This window comes from Podarcis cretensis (genome assembly GCF_951804945.1).
Source record: "Podarcis cretensis genome assembly, chromosome: 10".
NCBI classification, from domain to species: Eukaryota; Metazoa; Chordata; class Lepidosauria; order Squamata; family Lacertidae; genus Podarcis; species Podarcis cretensis.
In genome coordinates, this window is record NC_137179.1 from 71502515 (window position 1) to 71523264 (window position 20750).

Here is a 20750-nt window from a genome sequence, read left to right on the forward strand (position 1 = left end):
CTGAGTAAAACACCATTTGATACTGTGAATTGCTGGTGGTATATCTGCCTTTCATAAACATGGCATTGTCAATGGCTAGTCCCTCAGGCACCTACCAATAGAGTCTAATTAAGTGCCTCTGCTTGTTGTCCCAAAGGCATTCAAACACCTGGAAGTATAAAACTCATGTAGTTCAGCTAAGAATCTACTACATATGCAGCCTCTTTTGAGGAGCTCCCTAAGTGGCCATCATTTAATTTTGTACTTGCCTGAATAATCAGTGTAATAGAAATGGATGTATTTCCTGGTTGTTGTCTGGTGTTATTTAACAGTGCATTTAAGTTGTGTTACTTGAACAGAGGAAGAAACAACTAGATTGGCTGAATGGCAATTTTTCATCAGTGAAGCAGAACCCAAGGCAAACTTAGTAAGTTTCCAGAATAGAATAGCTGTCACCATGAAACTTTAGGCACATCTCTGGGGCCTTTTGCTCTTGTCAGGCCAAGATCTGACCTGGATAGGGAGCAAAGATTCAGTTTATCAAATCAGGGGAATAAATGAGTGTGACAGCACAGATCTTAGCCTGAACTGTGAGAGGGAGGGGAAGAAAGCAAACCAGCTCACCCACCTCTCCTTCTTTGGTTTCCACCATTGCCACCAAGTAGATATTTTTATTCACTGGTTGCCTCCACTAAACAGCCGTTTAACCTTTGGAATTTATATACTGAACCAGCCAACTCTCTGTAACAGTAGTGTGGTAAGACAATTAGGCATGGGGTGAATAACAAGGACTCCATGTTAAACCAAAACAAATTTTGCCTTAACTAAAAGTATTTGTATGGCAGCAGTTTAAACACATTCCCTATGATGGTTAACATTCACATGAAACCACTGAGTGGGGTCATCTGGAGTTTTGGAGTATGTTGTCAGCAGCACGCTGATGACACTCAGCTCTATTTCTCCTTTACATCTGCAGGTGAGACAGTGGAAGTGCTAAACCATCGTCTTGCCTCAGTAATGAACTGGATAAGAGCCAACAAACTGAAGCTCAATCCAGATAAGACTGAGGGAACTGTTAGTGGGGGGCTCCCTAGACCAAATAGATGGAAAGTTGCCTGTTCTCCCTCTGAAGGAGCGGTTACATAGCTTGATAGTATTCCTGGATCCATTGCTCTGACTTGATGCTCAAGTGGCCTCGGTGGTGTGGAATGCCTTCTATCAGCTTCGGCTGATGACATAATTGGAGGATTGCACAGGTATTCATGGGAACACACAAACTGCCATTCTCATCCCCCCCGGAGCTGCCCTGGAACAGTATTCAAGAGCAGCAGAATGTAACTATTTCTACTTAGGGAGCCAACTTCATGCATTTATTCTGAACATTTTCTTAGGACAGGTACCTTTCTACTATTTAACATAAACCAGTTTAAATAGGAACACCGCTGAAATAAGATAAATCGTAATGGTTTAGAGTAGTACCCTCCGGCACCCATCAGCTCCAGCCAACATGGCCATTGGTCGGGAATGATGGGAGTATCTGAGGGGCACCACAATGGATAACTCCGTGTTAGAGTATGGAATTCCTGTGCACTAGAAATGTAGAAAATGGCACAGATGACAGCCAGTAAAAATGATTGTTCCAACAGGTGGGTAAAAAAATGGCATATAAATGTTTTTCTTACTTCATTTGCTTTTTAATACTGTAAAGAGGAAAACAGTTGTGTCATTAAAAATAAACTAGTGGCAGTTGCTAGTCAGTTTATTTTCAAAAGCTTAATTGGAAGTGCAATGTATCCTTGTTTGTGCAACATTAATTAATCACAGCCCTTTTGCCTCTGTAGTCATACAAAGATGTTGGAGCATATTGTACATGTTTGTAAGAGTTTGAAAGTTTATTTTTAACATCATTAGCAATTTAAAAAAAAAATGGTGAAGTACAGGAGAGAAGAAATAAGGTGTTATCACAGATTCTGGTTTCTTTCCTGAAGTATATTTTTAGATCTACAAATAATTGAACTAATTAAGTGGGACATGTTTAACTTCTTTACTTGCGCCACCATTTTCACAACCACCCTAGCTGAACTTTTCCAAGCTGCCCCATGATTTCCAAAACAGGCACCTTTTCGAACTGTACATATGAGGTAACTGACATGTCACAAACAACAGAACATCCCTTGCACCACCATTTACATTGCAGCTGTGACAGTATGAGGAACTGCTGAAGCTAACAATTCAATGTATAGTGAAGAGCACAGTGTGAGGAATGTTTTCCATTAAAAGAGACCATTCCATCTTCGCCTTCAGCACCTATGGAAGTTCAGTGCATATAGCGCTTTCACTTTTAAGGACTTCTTGAAAAGAAAACTAAGAAGATGTAGTCCTTCTGATTAATTTATTTCCCCGTGCCTTTGACTTCTCAGTTGTAATTTGAAATTAAAATCTGAACTCAGTACCTAACCCAGTGGCAGTACCTTAATCACTCTACAAACATGATCTTGCTGCAGAGGTCGGGAGGAGATCTTGTTTGCTCACTTTTCCTAATCATGGCCTCTTCCTCTAGACCTGCATAACCTGCAGCCAACCTAGCCAGTTGCATCCCACCAGATGGGAGCAAGTCACAATTTATGGCTCTTCCTAGTAGGCTGTCCCTGCCTTGCTGAGTCAGAGTCACAAATTGTGCAGGCCCACCTCACTAAGCATTCCCGCAAAAGAAAAATGATGGGAATGCATCTTTGGAGCTAGGTTAACTGCTAATGGAAACTTAATTTTTTAATGGAGGGAAATATTCATGCCTGGTGGTGCATTGCTAAGCATGTGTGATTCCAGATCTTATGGGACCCTCACCATGCTACTGCCAAAAGCCCCCACAGCACACAGGACCATGGCCATGACAGAAAAGTATTTTTCCTTCTATTGCCATCACAGTAGCGATGCCACCACCTTTTACCGCCATCTCTGCCAGCCCTTTGGATGGCATTTTAGCAGTGGGCAGGTGAAAGTGCCACTTTTGAGTGGGAGCCAAGCTTCATGGAAGAGTCATCAGCAAGAGTCACTGTGGTTGTTATTTATCAAAATGCAGTGCCCCAGCCTATGACTCTTTTAATATTACTACCCACCCTATAGATCTATTTCTTCAGTACACTTTGCTACGAACCTCAACCCGCATACTCAGCTGCTAAGTTTATCCTCACATGGAGGGCAGGGAAGGAAGATGTTTTGCTATTGCTAAAGGCCAGTCTTCCTGCCATAGAACAGGGTGAAGCAACTTGTTTCAGACAGCACCACAAACATGAGCGGAAGGGGAAATAAGTGAAGGGAGAAAATAGCGTCCAAATGGTACAGCAATACTTTTCAAAACCCTAATCAGCGAAGGCACCATTTGGATTTGACTTTAGGCAGAAAAATGTCTTGGGCTGGTACTGAATAGCAAGTCAAGTCAAGTTTTATTGCGGCAAAAGCCAGCGACACAGAACACCACAAGATCAAACAAAAGGAAATCAACAACAGCATCAAGAAAAAAAAAATTACACAAGGGAACTTCGCAGTGTGCCATTCAGCAAAAGAGATTTACGCTTCCTGATTGCTAAAGTGCAAAATTTGGCCACCTCATATGATATTGAACTTGAGGAATCTTCCAGAAGGTATTTTCGTAGAATTTCGGGGGAGGATTCCAAATAATGTTGAAGGGGTATAAATTTTGATAAAAGCAGCAAAATAAGTTGAACTTGTTCTTCACTATAGAATTCGCAAAATAGAAGGATGTGAGTGACAGATTCTACCTTATTAGACATACAGGGGCAGAGACGCGCATGCATTGGTACCCGCGTAAATTTGCCGTACAGCACTGCTGAGGGCATTGTCTCAAAGCGGGCTCTGGAGAAAGCCCATCTATAAGCTTCGTTAGTGATGTTAGTTAAGTAAGGGGCAGCTGCAAAATTAGACCAAGCTTTTAAGCATCTATACGTCTCCGGGAGTAGGGCGTCTTCTTGTTGTAATTCGACATCGTAGAGTCTCTGAGTGATAATTACTTTTGCCTTGTTCAGAGTTCCAATAAGAAGATTTTCAGGGTTTAGGCCAATTTGTTTGATCTTGTTAGTTATTTGCATAAGCCAAGGAGGATAGGGAACTGCGGCCAGGAGGTAAGGTAACAGTCCCTTAGGATTGTAATGGATTTTCAGCCAGAGGAATATTGCTTGCTCCCAGACTTTTAATTCCACTCTGGGCAGTCCTGCCTCTTGCCTTAAGACTGCATTAGGTATACACTTTGGGGCAGCAAATAATGATCTTAAGAATTTTGATTGTACTGTTTCAAGGGTCTTAAGGTTGGTAGAAGGGCTAATTTGAGAGCCATACAGGAGTTGGGCTAAAGATTTTGCCTGGAAAACTTTAAGGGCCATCGGGAGGAAGCCAGCTCCTTTCCTTCTGAATAATCTAAGGATGGCATTTGCACTTCTTGCTGCTGCTATAGCTGATGTGGTCAGGTGTGTTGGCAATTTGGCATTATAAGAGAAAGTAATGCCTAGGTATTGGAAGATCTTAGTCTGTTCAATGGCGTTTCCCTTTACGCTCCAATTATCTTTCCTGAAGGAGCGGTTAAAATGTACAATTTTGGTTTTGGCAAAGTTAATTGTTAACAGCTCAGTGTTACATTGGTCACTAAACTTTCCTAAGGCACGTTTCAAGCCCACTTTGGTTTGAGAGAGAAGAACAGCGTCATCCGCATACATTAAAACTGGTACTTTTCTGCCGTTAGAGAACACGGGGGGATGGGTTTCGATTTCATGGCAACATGTGACCAGGGAGTTAACATAGATGTTAAATAAAAATGGGGCTAATAGACATCCTTGTCTGACTCCTCTTTGGACTGGGATTTCTCTAGAGTGTCTGCCGTCCTGTGCGACTCTTATCTGGAGGGTATTGTTCTCATGAAGCTTAATCATCAGAAGTAATAACCTTCTGTTAATACCCATATTGGCCAATTTGGCCCAGAGCCTACCCCTGGATACAGAATCAAATGCTGCCTTTAGGTCCACAAAGGCCGCATACAATGACTTTTTCCAATGTTTCACATACTTATAAACAAAATAATCTAACACTAAGCAGTGATCAATGGTGGAACGTCCAGGTGTAAATCCTGCTTGTTCAATTTCTAGCAAATCATTATGGTCTAACCATTCGCACAATTTTAGGCATAGGTGTTTTGTATAAAGTTTGCAGATCACATTCAGAAGACTAATTGGTCTATAATTAGATGGATCAGAGGGGTTGCCTTTTTTAAATATAGGAACAATTATAGCCAGTCCCCAGTCTTTAGGGATTTATGTTGTCTTATCTATATATGAGAATAGATTTGCAAGAACCGGGGCCCACCAGTTTATTTGCGCTTTCAGAAGTTCAGCAACAATGAAATCACTTCCTGGGGCTTTGCCAGATTTCATTTGTAGAATTAACGAAGTGATTTCAGTTTCAGATGTTGGGGGCCATGGTGTATCATTATCTAAAGGGATGTTAAGTAGCGCAGGAGGCCGATGTTCCCTAAACAGCACTTTATAGTGCTCTTCCCATGAATTTGCAGGGATTATTCTGCCCTCGTTAGGAGCTTTGGTTTGACTGGAGATAATTTTCCAGAAGCTGGTATTGTCTTTTTCTATTGATGCTTTTATGTGGGCCTGCCAGATGAGAGAGTCTGCGGTTCTCCGAGTCGCTTCTCGGCCTTTTGGCTAAGATCAAGTGTAGTAGTACTGAATAGCAAAGCCATGAGGAATATATGCCCAGAGTATAATTCTAGAATGTGTTTAAGGATGACTTTTGTCCCCAGTGCATTGGTAGGAACAGAGGTCTGACGGTTTGCTGGGAAGACAAGGCAAGACATGGCAATCTGTTTCAGCAGTGCACGCTGCGTAAAGGATCTGCATCTCACTGCTGCTGTTTAAGATCTGCTTTTACTTAAATTTTGAGCAAAATGTTCAGATTGTGCATCATTTTTATAGCTCATAAGACAACCTTAAATTTCAAAGGTAGAATCCATATCCAACACAGAGTTAATTCATTGCACCTAAGCTTGGTTTCCTCTTGAAAAATCTCTGAGTGTTTACCTTGGAAAGTGTGGCACATGGCATTTCGCTTTTGCTTTAACATTACTTGTGCGTTCATTTTGAGTAGGGGGTGTTTAGTAATTTATTATGGCTCCCCTTGGGAAATCTACTGCAGATTATGCTACACTGCTGTGATTTATCAATTCCACATTCTTTCTGACTCAGAGAGCAGACATTATTCTGCGTTTTCCTTCAGCAACAGATCACAGCAAATTTAATCATCAATCAAAGAATTTTAAAATACAGAAAATTGATAATGGTGGCGAGTACTCAGTCAGAAGTGAATGTATCAGAGGGATAATTGATTGCTTGACTGTGTTATAACACTTTTAATTTTATTGCTCTTCACAGGGTCAGGTTCATGTCGCTTTAGTTACTCAGATCCAAATATTATTGTGTCGTACTCCAAGAACAATTCTGCAGATTGGATTCAGCTGGAGAAAATTAGGTTTGTTACAAATATTTAGCATTCTTCACTTTCTTGCATTGCTTTAAAATGTGTGATATACTAAAAAAAAGAAAGTTTAAAATAAATAGGAAGTTGGTATTTTTTTCAGGTTTTTTTTTGGTTTCGCATATTTTTTTAAACGTTGTTTGTCCAATAATGCTTTAGGGAAAGGCCTGCATAGCTCTGGGGTTTAAGTTAAAGTACAGGGAACCAGGGGACGCAGGTGGCGCTGTGGGTTAAAGCCTCAGCGCCTAGGGCTTGCCGATCGAAAGGTCGGCGGTTCGAATCCCTGCGGCGGGGTGTGCTCCCGCTGCTCGGTCCCAGCGCCTGCCAACCTAGCAGTTCGAAAGCACCTCCGGGTGCAAGTAGATAAATAGGGACCGCTTACCAGCGGGAAGGTAAACGGCGTTTCCGTGTGCGGCTCTGGCTCTGGCTCTGGCTCTGGCTCTGGCCAGAGCAGCGATGTCACGCTGGCCACGTGACCCGGAAGTGTCTCCGGACAGCGCTGGCCCCTGGCCTCTTAAGTGAGATGGGCGCACAACCCCAGAGTCTGTCAAGACTGGCCCGTACGGGCAGGGGTACCTTTACCTTTACCTTTACAGGGAACCAGAGTAATGGTTCTCACTGAAAGGATTTGGGGATGGAGGCAAATTCAATCAATATTTCTATTCTTCTATGAAACAAGCTAATTGTACAGTTTACTGGTAGTATGCAGTGCTTTTTCTTGTGATGGTACACACCAGTACAGAGTACTGACATTGTGGGGGGGGGGGTAGGGCACTAGCAACATTTTTATCAAGAGATGCATACGGGCTCCTCATTTTTTACCAGAAGAAAGCACTATTAATGTGACCCATGAACTAGACTTTGAGCAAGGGAAAGGGGACTTCAGAAGGATAGAACCTTCACATGCTCGTAGCTGACCCCATGTGCATAAACAGGCAATTATTCTGTGAAACATTCTGATTGCAGTAAAGATTCATTGTACAGTTTAGTAGTGTGGCGCCATGAACTAAACTTCAGTCAATGGAAAGCGAGCCCCCGTACCTTGCATATATGTTGTCCACACTTGGGCGTCCTAGATTTCTGCACAGAGCTGCTGGTTTTGCAGTAATTGTCCTGCCTTCTTACTTGTTATTGGAGTGATAGGCATTTCTGGAACTTTATCTGAGGACTAGGCTAGAGATCCAGGCAGACTGTTGTGATTTGTGATAAAGCTCATAGGCTTGGCTATGAACACACCCTTATTCAAGGCAGTGCACCTTACACAAATAGTATTTCCTTACTGTATAAGACTATCATGAGGTTTTATTCTCTCTGATGATTTCTTCCATCAAATTCCCATAGAAAATTATTTTTTTATATATTGAAGATTAATTATGTTGCAAACTTCACCCGTTCTTTCTCCCCAATTTGAAGCCGTGCAGTTGGAGATCCAAAATAATTGAATGGCAAAAATGGAAATTAAAACCTCTGCTGCCATGTTTACCAAGCTCTCTGTTCTATCAAAGGACAGGGAAGATGTATGGGTTTGGCATTGTCTTTTCACGGCTGTTTTATTACATTCTGAAAATACTGGCGGTTTACATGTTAGCACCGCTAATCTCAGCAAGGGCAGTAATTTTCAGCATGGCAGCTAGCTGCTTCAAATAGGACAGAAGACATAAAGCAATATATAGTTTCTTTCAATGGCCTGTCTTGTGATAAAGTTGCATCAACACTTCTTAAAATTATGTGTTTTTGAAAGAAAATAGCTTTGGCTACAGCAGCACGAAGAGTTATAAAATGTTTGCTTTCCCTGTAACACATGCTATTATTTAATCTAAAAATCCTGTGAAGCAAATATTGTATTATGGTAAATATTTTATGTGTTTCAAGAGTGTAACAGGAAAAATAGATATATATGTATTTCTTTTTACTCTTCTTCAGGCACAAAATCTTTGAATGCATCCATTAGCACAATCCATTAGTAGATGTCTCATTGAAATGAATGACACTTACTGTCCCAACAATGAGACAGTTATTCTCTTGTAGAACTCTAATTCATTTCAATGGAAGATGCACAGGAAGTTGGATAGTGCTTATGGGCACAGTACAGCTCAAAAGAAATAGTTGTGCTTTTACACATTTTCAGTGCATTTCCATGGGACTTGTGCGCGCTTGACCATTGTTTCATGTCAATAAGCTAAATACTGGATTATCGTCTTAAACAAGTTTAATGTCAGTACATGGTATAATTTGAGGAAATGCACTTTAATATTACTGACTTGTTGATGAGATGCAACACACTGTAAATGATTGAATTGTTTGATTATAAAGTATAAATAGTTTTAATATATATATGTGTGTATCTCAATATCCTACAGAGCTCCTTCCAACGTCAGCACAATCATTCATATTCTGTACCTTCCACAAGAAGCCAAAGGAGAAAATATTCAGTTTCAGTGGAAACAAGAATATGTTCATGCTGGCGATGTCTATGAGGCCTGCTGGGCATTGGACAATATTCTGATAATAAATGCAGCTCACAGACAAATTGTTTTGGAAGATAATCTTGATCCTGTGGACACAGGCAACTGGCTGTTTTTCCCTGGAGCCACTATTAAGGTTTGCTAAATTTTGGTTTTAATTTGCTAATGTTTCAGTACATACAATGTTGGATCCTCAATGCAGCCGGCTGACTAACGCACTCCTTTTTTGAATGAGATACAAGAGAAGGGATATATATATATATATATATATATATATATATATAATATATCCCTCTAATTATTTCATGTTGTCAGATAATTTCCCCGCCCCCATCACAATGCCAAATCTCTTGATATTTTATGTACTTGAGCTGTCATGTCAAAGGTCACCCAGCAGAAAATGTCTCGATGGTATCTGTTCAGCAAAACAGAGCTGAAATGAATACCGGTCTTATTCCTTTGTGTTTTGTAGCCACCCTCCCACACCGCATAAGGATAAGGCTGTTAATTACAGTTTTCTCCATTGCATAACCATTTAGTTTTCATCACTCTTCCTGGGATTTTACTTATTTATTTCCTTGCTTATTTACTTACCTACTAACTCCATTTACCATTTCATGCTTTCATTCGTGGAGTACAAACAAGGTAGCTAACAAAATAAATTAAAATAGAAATTATAAAGCATTATAGTGTAAATCACATTTACAAAGATTAAAACATAGCAAACAACAACATTCTTTTGGGCAGGGGCATACTAAGCAGTACCCAGCAACTAGCATCCAAAAACATATTTGAAACTTCCAGGGTTTAAAACTACTAGTTGGAAGACTGGGTGAGGCAGGGCCAGGGCAAGGCAGGTAGAGTATGTTTCTCCATAACTTCATCACTCCAACTGTAAACATCCAGTCTCTTGATTTCACCCACCTTGCTTCTGCAAGAGGGGGAACACAGAGCAGGGTCTCAGATGTTGGCTGGAGCACACAGGTAGGTTCAGGGGTGCCAAGGGATTTCCTGGTCCCAGTACACTGTGTATGGATTGGACCCTCTGCACCCTTCACCCACGCAATCTACAGACAAAAACTGCTGCTTATGACCTTTGGTCCCCACTCTGCTCTCAGTTCTCACCTGTGATTTCTAGAAGTTCTCAGCATGCAACAGCAGCCACACCCCGGGAATGGCTTCAACTAGATGGCTAAACCAGGCGAGGGTAACCAGTGGGTCTCAAACCCTTGGTGAGCTAGGAACTTCCCCTGCATGTGAAGACAGGCTTCAAACTTCAAAGGTCCTACTTCAAACCTTGGCTTGTTCTGGTGACCTTAGTTGCAAGGAGCTTGTTCATAGCTTAGCTTATTATTTTATTTTATTTATTATTTATTATATAAAATGTATATAGTAAAGGTAAAGGGACCCCTGACCATTAGGTCCAGTCGTGGCCAACTCTGGGGTTGCGGCGCTCATCTCGCTTTAGCGGCCGAGAGAGCCGGTGTACAGCTTCCGGGTCATGTGGCCAGCATGACAAAGCCACTTCTGGCGAACCAGAGCAGTGCACAGAAACACCGTTTACCTTCCCGCCAGAGTGGTACCTATTTATCTACTTGCACTTTGACGTGCTTTCGAACTGCTAGGTTGGCAGGAGCAGGGACCGAGCAACGGGAGCTCCCCCCGTCGCAGGGATTCGAACCACCGACCTTCTGATCGGCAAGTCCTAGGCTCTGTGGTTTAATCCACAGCGTCACCTGCGTCCCTATATATACTGTATATACTTCTTGATTATAAGGGGGGAAGCACCTCAAAACAGTTTGCAAAGATTATGATATGACTAATTCCAGCTGTAGCCTTTCATGTTGTGATATATACTTAGTTGTGCATTCAAAACAACAATAACCAGGTCTTATCAAGGTTGATAACTGATATTGGTAATATTCTTGGCATATTTGGAGGAAACAGATAAAGTATAGCTAGTGAAGTGTAGTAAAGTGTGGTAGTAAATATGGAACTTTTTGGGGTGGAGGATACTTCCCAAGCATAGTATATTGCTGTAAGAAGAATTTAAAGCAGTGCAAATTGTTGGAAATATTTAGCATATGAAATTTTGAAAGCCAGTTATAATATTTTTATTTTATTGAATGTATTTCAGTTAAACAAAATAAAAGGAAAATATCAAAAAGGAAACAAAGAGTACATTAAAAATACAAAATACAAAATACAAAATAAAAGAAGAAGAAGAAGAAGAAGAAGAAGAAGAAGAAGAAGAAGAAGAAAGCCAATTATGCTAAGCTTGCTTGTTTCCATTTGGTTCAATGCTTTCATAATATCTTTTATTTTTTTAAAGCTTTTATTTTACTTTATAATGGCTATTAGGCACAATGGTTACGTTCTCCCTCTGCTGTCAGAGGCAAAATGCCTCTGGATGACAGTTGCTGGGAATCACAAGTGGGAAGAGTGGTTTCATGGTTACGCCCTGCTTGGGGCCTTCCTATGGGCGGCTGTTTGGCCACTGTGAGACCTGGATGGAGAACTAGGTGGGCCACTGACCCACTCCAGCAGACTCTCCTTCTGCCCCTATTTTACATCCCTTCATTTTCTTTCCATCTCTGGTGAGGCCTATGCAACTATAGTGAGATCCCATAGCAGAATATAAATGTAAAGCATGCAGAGCTTAGCTTAGCTTAGTTGAATTGCTCTTGTTTAGCAGTTGCATGCAACTTATGGGTGAAGCTTAACAGCAAAAGTGGGTGAATTAGAGATTAGATATGTACTAAAAGTACCATAAAATGCTTGTCAAAACTCATTTTTCAAAAACAACAGAATAAAAAGGATACATATGCCAGATAGGATAGTGGATTAGTTTACTAACCTTTCATCTCCCTAAGCCTGCATGTGGTTTTAGAGGATAAATTGTGTTTGTCAATCTAATCCCCATCTGACATTTGGCCACATTACACCTGGTACAGTATGGAGCTTGGCTCTGTGCATTTAACAGAATTTCATATAGATATTTCACTCCGGCATCTTTTCCTCTAACACTATGGCTTTAAAGGGTATGCTGATCCTGCCCTTTAAACCAGAGCTGGAAAAATCCACAGAGAAACTTGGGCCTATTAAGCAGGTATGTCTGAAGCAGCTGCACAGAACATGCCTTGACAAGGATGAGGGCGTGAGAAACAGCTGCTATTTTTAATGTGGTTGAGAAGCACTGGCTGCTGGGAAGGCGGATGGAGTGGGTAGAAACAAGAGAAATATTTGAGAACATAGCGGTGTGCTGTTGTTGTTTTAAAAAATGTGTTTTTTGTGTTTTTTAAATAATTTTTATTAACCGGCCAATCAAATCAAATTAAATCACATCACATAAATTCCGAATTACAAAACCGAATTTTAAATTTTGTTGGGGGGACCCATATTTCAAGATCCGAAGGGGGATTCTGATCATCTTCTTGCTACTGCGTTAATGTCCAAATCAGTCCAAACAGAGTTCATAATTCTATCCAGTCTTATCTTGCTGTTTCCACATCACATCTTGTTCATATATTTTCTCTTTTTTCTTTATGATCTCTTCTGATAGTCTCCTTAAGCTGATAAACACCAATAATAATCCTGTGTGAATTTTCCGTTCTTCCAGTCCTCAAATCGAGATGGTTTCCATATATCATCACCTTCGTAGATAACAGCTCTCTTTCCATCATTAATTACAGAACTGTCATTCTTAAGTCCCACTGAGGAGTTTCACCCAAAATATAAAAACAGCTCTATTTCTCTATTTCTCCTCTCAGACTTAAGTCCTCCGACAGAACTTCCCAATATGGCGACGGCATTTTTAACTGCTTCATTCCAAAGCTCTTATACATTCCACGCTCTTCTTAAAACATGCTTTGGTTCGAAAGTTTATCTCCACACAGCCTGAAATCCACAGCTTAAGTTCTTAAAACGACAATTCTGACTCGTGAGGGGAGGGGATTCTTGTTTAATCACATAAGGAAAGAAAGGAAATTTTTTCCCCTCCCCCATCAGTCATTTGCCATACCGTATCTTGGCGTATTGTCTTGTTTTATCAGAGATCTCTTCTGTTAGCAGTCTTTACTCCCCCTCCTTCCTTGAGATATGTGCATTCCTTCATCCAAATTGTTTCTTTTGAAGTTCTTGCAGCTAGTGGCGTGGATCAGGGACGGCGTCCAGGAGTGCCGGAATCCCACAGGAGGGCTTTGTGCCTAGTGCCCCCATCCCCACAAATTCGGGGGTGGTATAGGGCACAGCAGGCAAGGGCAGTCCCCCCCACCATCCTGGGGCGGGGTAGGGAGGCTAATTACTCCCATCATAGCCTCCAAATTACCTCGTGTGGGTCGGAGAGATGTTATTGTCAGCCATCTTCCGATGCGCCACCTAGTGGCCCCCCGTTGTTGTTTTAAAAAATGTATCCCATAATTATTCTGGTTTACAAAAACACATCCTCATGTCAGCCGAAGGTATGGCGCTCAAGGCATGGCCTGCATAGACAACATTTGCATCAGAAGTCTGGAAATAGAGAGAAGACAAAGTATGGAATTTAATTAGGGCCAACTTATTTGTTCTTGCTGAAGGTGAAAGTGGAGGTAGGGAGGCAAGCAGGCAAAAAGGCAGGCCTTGTATAGCCATTGCTGCCTCCTCCGCATGGCTCACACAAGCCTTAGAAGGCACTAGAGATGGATTTTCACCACACTTCCAGTCCACCACGCAAACAGGCTCTTGCCCAGACTGCTTTTGGAGCTAGAAAGGAGAGTAAAGTTGCATCCCTTGATTACACACCACATTTCAAGATAGTGTGCTCTGTGTTGTGCTTGTTCTAGAGGTCATATCTCTTTCTTTCCCAACCCAAAGACTTAATGCTACGTTATTCTTAACTCTTTGTGAAAATTGATCTTAGTTTATTAGGCTGCAATAAGTAAAGTTATCGTTCCTTAATTGCCACAGTCAAATGTTATCAGCGTTATTTTTCTGGTGGGGCTGAGCACATGCAAAGTTTAAAAAGAAGTACTGGGGAAATTAACCTAAAGTAGCTGCAGGAAGAAATATGTAGTAAGACTACAGAGAACCAGTGAGACTCAATTGCTGCAGGACCTGGGAGAGCTCCCAGGCATAGCAAGAACTAGATTTGAACGAAACCCAAATTTTTTTGGGGGGGGGGCGGGGGGAGCATGTGCAAAAGATACGAAGCAGAAGGGGGAATCTTCCCCACTTCTTATCTGCAAATGCTCTCCTTGATTGGTTTGGTTTGTGTGTTTTTTATTTTTAAAGTGTTATTAATTATTAATAATTCATACAAGCAATATAAAAGTTATATTATCACAGTCATCTAAAGAATCTTCAGAGCTGTTCCCCCCCCCCCCAGCCAGGTAAAAACCCAGCTTTGTAGCAAGGGAAATGAGACGGGGTATTTTCTGGGGGAAATTAACAAGCACGGGAAGGGTTAAACTTTAAAGTTGACTCTCCCTTGCAACTGCTTCTGCAGCCCACATGGTAATTCAGTAACTGGTGATTATCCTTTAGCAAGTTCTCCCTTAGAGTCTGTGTCTGACGGATTTGAAACCTATGAGATTCTGGCTCTAAGTCATTATCAGGGAGATCACTAGCACACATCAGCAATTGACACAGGTATCAGAATGTTTCTGTAAATAATGCTAAAATAACAAAAGGTTTCTAATGATTGAATTTCAATGGTAACCTGCAGTAGGAAATGTACAGTGGAAAATTAACTGTGGTTATTCTTAACTATGGTTAATGGCGCTGTGGTCTAAACCACTGAGCCTAGGGCTTGCCGATCGGAAGGTTGGCGGTTTGAATCCCCACGATGGGGTGAGCTCCTGTTGCTCGGTCCCAGCTCCTGCCAACCTAGCCGTTTGAAAGCATGTCAAGTGCAAGTAGATAAATAGGTACCACTCCGGCGGGAAGGTAAACGGCGTTTCTGTGTGCTGCTCTGGTTTTGCCACATGACCTGGAAAAACTGCGGACAAACGTCGGCTCCCTCAGCCAGTAAAGCGAGATGAGCGCCGCAACCCCAGAGTCATTCACGATTGGTCTTAACTGTCAGGGGTCCTTTACCTTTACCTTTAATCTTAACTATGGTCAATGGAAGCCACAGTTTAGGGTTTTTGGATGATGCACTAAACTGTAGTTAATCTAAAACAGAGGTGGAAGTTTCCATTCTCCTTATGACCATGCTGAAGACTTTCCATTGAATGTGGTTAAGCCATGTGACAACACACATTTATATGTCAAGCGTCTATGTGTAACAGGCATCACACAGATATCTCAAGTGGCCTCCATGTGATGGTCGTGTATTGGAGTGGGGAAATGACCATTTGTAGCTGTCAGTGTATCTAGCTCGTTTTTGTATCTAGGGTTAAATCATATAGAAATCTAGCATGTAAGAAGTGATTAAAATCTTGTTTTACTTCATGCAGAGTAGTTTTTAATCCTAGCTGGGTGTTTCTTTTAATTACGGAAAGAGATTCATCCTGAATCACCTCATACTCAAATCCATGTAACCACTTAATTTTGAATAACAGCAATTAGACTGTTAAGTATGTTACTGTGCATGGATTTGAGTTTATGATCATTGGATCCTTCCATCAATCTGCTATCCGATTTAAAATCTAAAAATTCCAGTCACTAGCATAACTCATTCCCAGCAAGAAACAATATCTAATTTATGACTCTGCAGACAGTGCCATTTTAATTAATTTTCTCCATCCTAATTTTTCTTTCCTTTCCTCCTCATATCTAATCTGTTTGCACTGTGTAGACTTTAATTAAAAAACAACAACACACCCTCTCCTCTCTAAGGAGCAATCTGAAGTGGCAAAAATAATCACTTAAAATATTACAGCCATTTAAAAAAAACTGGGTGCTGTTGAAACAGTGCAGTTTCAGTTTGCCTACAAATGGTAGTTTGCCTTCTGTTTTAAAGTGCCCTTTGCATTTGTATCTAATGCAACCTGCTAGCCAGGCTCTTGGAAAAACAGCAACCTTCTTTTCCAGCTGGGTGGGCTAAGTGACAACCCCTTAATGGGGGAAATGGATGACTCTCCACTCATGTAAAGGTGCAAGCACGATGGGCAGATTTCTCTCCATCTGCCACCAGCCCTTTGCAAGCTGGCATTGCCCAAATGCCTGATATACTCATTCCAGTGTAACCAGAGTTGCCAAAAAATAAATTGTGAGGCTACAGCTGTCTGAAAGAATCATCATGTCCATCAGGCCACTGAGAGTTATTAGGAAGAGGTACATCAGTGTTCATCTTTGATTCTTTTTTTTTTAAGCCTAATTCAATGTTGGTAGAGAAGACAGCAAATGTTTTGAAAGCCCAGAGGTGAAGTCACTAACTCGGGAGCATCCTCAGGAAGATGCAGCCCACAATTAAAGCTCAAAATCTATTAGACTGAGGAATTTAGCACGGATGTTTCCTGTTGATGCATCTCCAACTGGCAAAGCTGCATCACTTAGTTACACTGTGTTCTGCTTGTCAAGCAATGAGAGACTATATAGCCAAGGGAAAGAGGTGGGGGGAGAATCAGGCTTATTGATTTACAGTTATAAGCATAAAAGAGCAGGGAAAAGAGACAAGAGATTTCAAACCTTAGATGTATTGCACTTTATTCATCTATAATGAGACTTTTGGCCTGAAAAGGGCAAAGCAGTACATTCTACCAGTTTCACTACCCTTCTTTATTTTGATGAAAATTTAATGTGTCCCCTTGGCAATGTTTCTATTCCTCTGCATTTGTAAGATGGCCCTTTGAGTTGGAAGAGCTGTGTGATCAGCAGCCTGTTTTGAAGACTACTCTGGGATGGCTCGTGACCTTGATCAAGTCACTTTGTTTCTGCTCTGTCCTGCATCCCTGTGCCTGTCCAGACACAGTTTTGGTCCCATGGCTGGACCCATGTCGCACAGACATTCTTTTTTTCAAAAAAAATATTTTTAATTAAATTTTGCATTTTAACAATCCAATCAAATCACATTAAGTATTCCAAATTATACAAATACATATCATATAGTCCAAATATTCTGCCAAATTATAAATTTTTGTTGGGGCTTCCCTTGCTTCAATTTCAGTGGGGTTCCAGTCATCTTATGTTTCTACTGCCTTGAGTTTCCAATAGTTCCTTCTTTAAATCTTCCTGTTGTTATCCTTTTCTTTCATGGCCTCTGAGTTGTTTCCACAGGCAAGTTGAAATAAACAATAATGTGCTTCTGTGTGAAATTTGTATGACTCTCCTTTTTTTTTTGCAGCTGGTAAGTCTGTTGTTTGCAGAATGTTCTCACACGCTGGTGTTTATGCTGAATCAATCCAAAAGTCCTTCTCTGGTGGTAGACGCCATCTTCACTCAGTTCCGATGAAATAAAATCTGAGTTCGCACTCCCATGGGGAGCTGCAGTTTTCAGCGATCTTGTGCAAGATTCAAACGCCATACCACCATATCCTTAACTAATCAAACGTTTGCTGATGTCAAACTTAGCGTGGATTGGCTTTTGTTACCCAATCAGGCCTGCAGCTTTTCAAGTAAGGGTGTGTTCACATTACTGCTTGCTGCAGGTCCAGTGTGCTCCCGTCACAGGTTTCATTAAGGCAGGTGACATTAGCCACAATTCATTTGTATCCTGTTGCTTTTCAAGAAACATTCCTCTTTAATGCACTTTCCCTCAAACCCGCTTCCATCCAATTTGAATACAGAAGCAGCCATTGCACACAGAAAGAAATCAGTGGATGAAGATATCCCCACTCCTGCTCGGATGTGAAGAGCAGTGAGAGAAAGCGACTTGCAAACTCAGCAGGGGAAAAGAACATTGCAGCATTTCAAGCCGCAAATGTAGACTTAGCCTAAGAAACCCCCCCTCCCACAAAGGTCCATGGGGATTTATGCCAGTTACTTTTGAGGAATTAGGACTGGGGTGCTGAGGTACACCACAAAATACATTTATCTGTAGGTTTATTCATTTATCTGATTTTTTTTTTAATTTCCTTTATTCTGTCCAACTGGTCAGGCATATTGTTTCCCTTCTTGTTCCAGCAGCTTATTGATGTTGTTAGTGACTTTTGCAAACATCCTATGTTGTTTTCCATGTTGAAGTTGACTAAGGAAAGTCGTGTGAAATTGTCCTTTATTTGTATAATTAAAACAAGTGTATGACATTTGATTTTTTTTGTATTTTCTTTGCTTGTTTGTTTTTTCTTCTGCTTGCATTACATTCCTTTGGCCTACCACAACTAACATTCACAGCAACCCCCTGATCACTACTGATAAAACAGTTCTCAAAACAAGCAAACAAAATTACACGATATTGTCTTTACCTATATCCTGTTCTGTCGGATTTTTCTGAGATTCAAAGCAAACTGATTAATCGACTGTTTCCCAGAGGATTTTCCACCATTGTTTTCCATTTGTGATGTCAACCAGTATATTATCATTCACAAGGAAGGGCTTTTCCTATCTGAATTTGCATGCCCTGCTGGCAAAACTTGGATTTCTTTCTGACTGTCTCTCAAATGAGGCAGGATTCTTGGTTTGGGGATTAGTGTGAATTAAGTATTCAGATACTTAGACAACTCAAATTTCAGATTGAGGATACAAGTTTCATGCATTGTCCATGTGTAACCTTGACATGGTGTTGCTGTAGCCCCATTGAGATGATCATAGAGGCTTAAGAGCAAAACCCAGGTTCACTTCAAAGCATTTGTTTAGCATAGAAGGGCATCATGATCTTGTCACCTAGAGCACTCATAGCTTGTGGTTTAACATTTTATTTACTGTGCTACAGAACCATTTGTATTTGACATATATATAGATATTAAATGTTACAACTTTTAGCAATGTTGCAGATAGGGAAAAGTATTGTTGGAAGCAGCCCTACAAGTGACTGAATACTGACAGTAATTTATAAATTATTCAAGATACATACAGAAGAATTAAGTGCACATTTTCTCTTTCTTTCACTTTTTGGTTTAGCTTCTGTAATCAGCCAGTTGCTAAATAATTTAATGGCTTTCTCAGAGTTGTCGAAAGCTGCTGTTACAAAACCGATTTAATACATACCTCCTGCATGCTCCTTTTATCTGCAGCATAGCTGTCAGTCAGATGGGAATGCAATTTATTTCCATGGAACAGAAGGCAGTGAGTTGAATTTTGCCACAACGCGAGATGTCGATCTTTCTACTGAAGATGCCCAGGAACAGTGGGCAGAAGAGTTTGAGAGCCAGCCCAAAGGGTGAGTGTTCACTACCCTACAGAAGTATAAGGACGCATGTGGCGTTACTCTCGGGTTGGGGGGAAAGCAAGAAGCTTAGGCTGAGAAGCACTTTTTCTTGCTTTTGGCAACATATGTCTATATTGATAAAATACTGTCAGGAAAGTCCCCCCCCCTAAATTTTAGAAATGAATAAGTCAAGAAGGGTCAGTGGCTCCAGAATGATATATTGAGTTTTTAAAAATGTCTCACTTTTCTATGGCAAAATCACTGCTATCATGAGCAAAACTTTTAACACTCAGTACTAACTGACAGTGAATCTTGAAGAAACATCTTGAGATAATTCTGCAATTAAGTACCTAGAAAGCATCTCTCATTTTGCAACCCATATACCACTGGAATTATATATGTACTTCATATATTTGTGCTCATTCCCATTGTTTTTTATGGGACTAACACCACAAATCTTAATTTTTTTCCACGTGGAAGTGAATTTCACTGAAGCAAGCAGAGATTACTTTAAAAAAAAAATAGGATTAAGGTGTAGAGTGTTGCCTTGGTGGTTTGTGGATTGCAGTTCAGCTTCACCATGACATAAGAAATACATACTATGTAGCATTTAACTTTCCTCCAGATTTCAGATTATGATGGTAGTGGTGATGATAAAGACAAAATTTTGGCTGATTATAGCCTGTTTTGAATATTTAATTGGGGAACGAAGTAAGATTTTCATGGGTCTATGAATGACTCACATTTAAACTGAAATATTCTAATTAAGCTACAAGCTGGCCTCTTCTCCATTTGTGCCATCTCTATCAATTGTTGACCATAAGCCTTCTCTGGTCAGGGCTCATGCTGTCTAGATAAGGGAAGGTGCCTAGAATATTATTGACCTGGTATCAGTATTCATTATTAAGAATCATTGCCATCCACCCCTTATTCACACATAGTATGATGAATACTTTAATTCTGTGATCACATGCTGTTTTTTCCACAGGATCCCTGCCTCATTCAAAGCACAGGATGGACGTTGTTCAGAGAATGGGTAGCTATTCAGTATTTTTTCCTATCCTCTTCATTCTTTCTCTGGCGCTTCCAGGCTTCGTGTTTCCTTTATCTCACGAGGCAGTGATCCTGCTGGCTAACAACTGGATGTGATCATCTAGTCAAATACTGTGACTGTTCAATAGCAAAATCAACTCAGTTCAGAATCTGCTTCATGCCATAGTCTAATATTTAGGGAATTTAATTCTGATGAGAAAACCCTCTAGATATGTTGGGTGCATAATTAAAGGATAGGTGGTCTGGGTGAAGCAATATGAGAGGTGGGGGAACACAAACATTTTTAGACCCAAGATGGTGCAGAGAAGAAAAGAAGAACTCATTGCAAGAGCCAGACTTGGAGTTCTAAACAAAAGGAAAAATGTTAATGGGAATCGGCATTTCCTCAAGAAAGCTGCAGATATCAAACGTTGTCTGAAGGTACTTATGTCTAGAAGTATGTTTTAGTGCTCACCACCCAAAAAAACCTTCCACCCTGA

General features: G+C 40.7%; 1 protein-coding gene across 3 annotated transcripts in view; it reads left to right on the forward strand.

Moving 5' to 3' along the window:
* Nucleotides 1-20750, forward strand: part of RELN (reelin) — a 326208-nt gene that overhangs the window by 156090 nt on the left and 149368 nt on the right. For 2 of the 3 annotated variants that reach the window (XM_079993517.1, XM_079993519.1), the window contains 4 exons: nucleotides 6426-6522; nucleotides 8889-9129; nucleotides 19085-19230; nucleotides 20207-20254. In XM_079993517.1, the coding sequence (XP_079849643.1) occupies nucleotides 6426-6522; nucleotides 8889-9129; nucleotides 19085-19230; nucleotides 20207-20254 (532 nt within the window). The remainder of the gene's footprint in view (nucleotides 1-6425; nucleotides 6523-8888; nucleotides 9130-19084; nucleotides 19231-20206; nucleotides 20255-20750) is intronic. The other variant, XM_079993518.1, reaches the window with a different exon arrangement.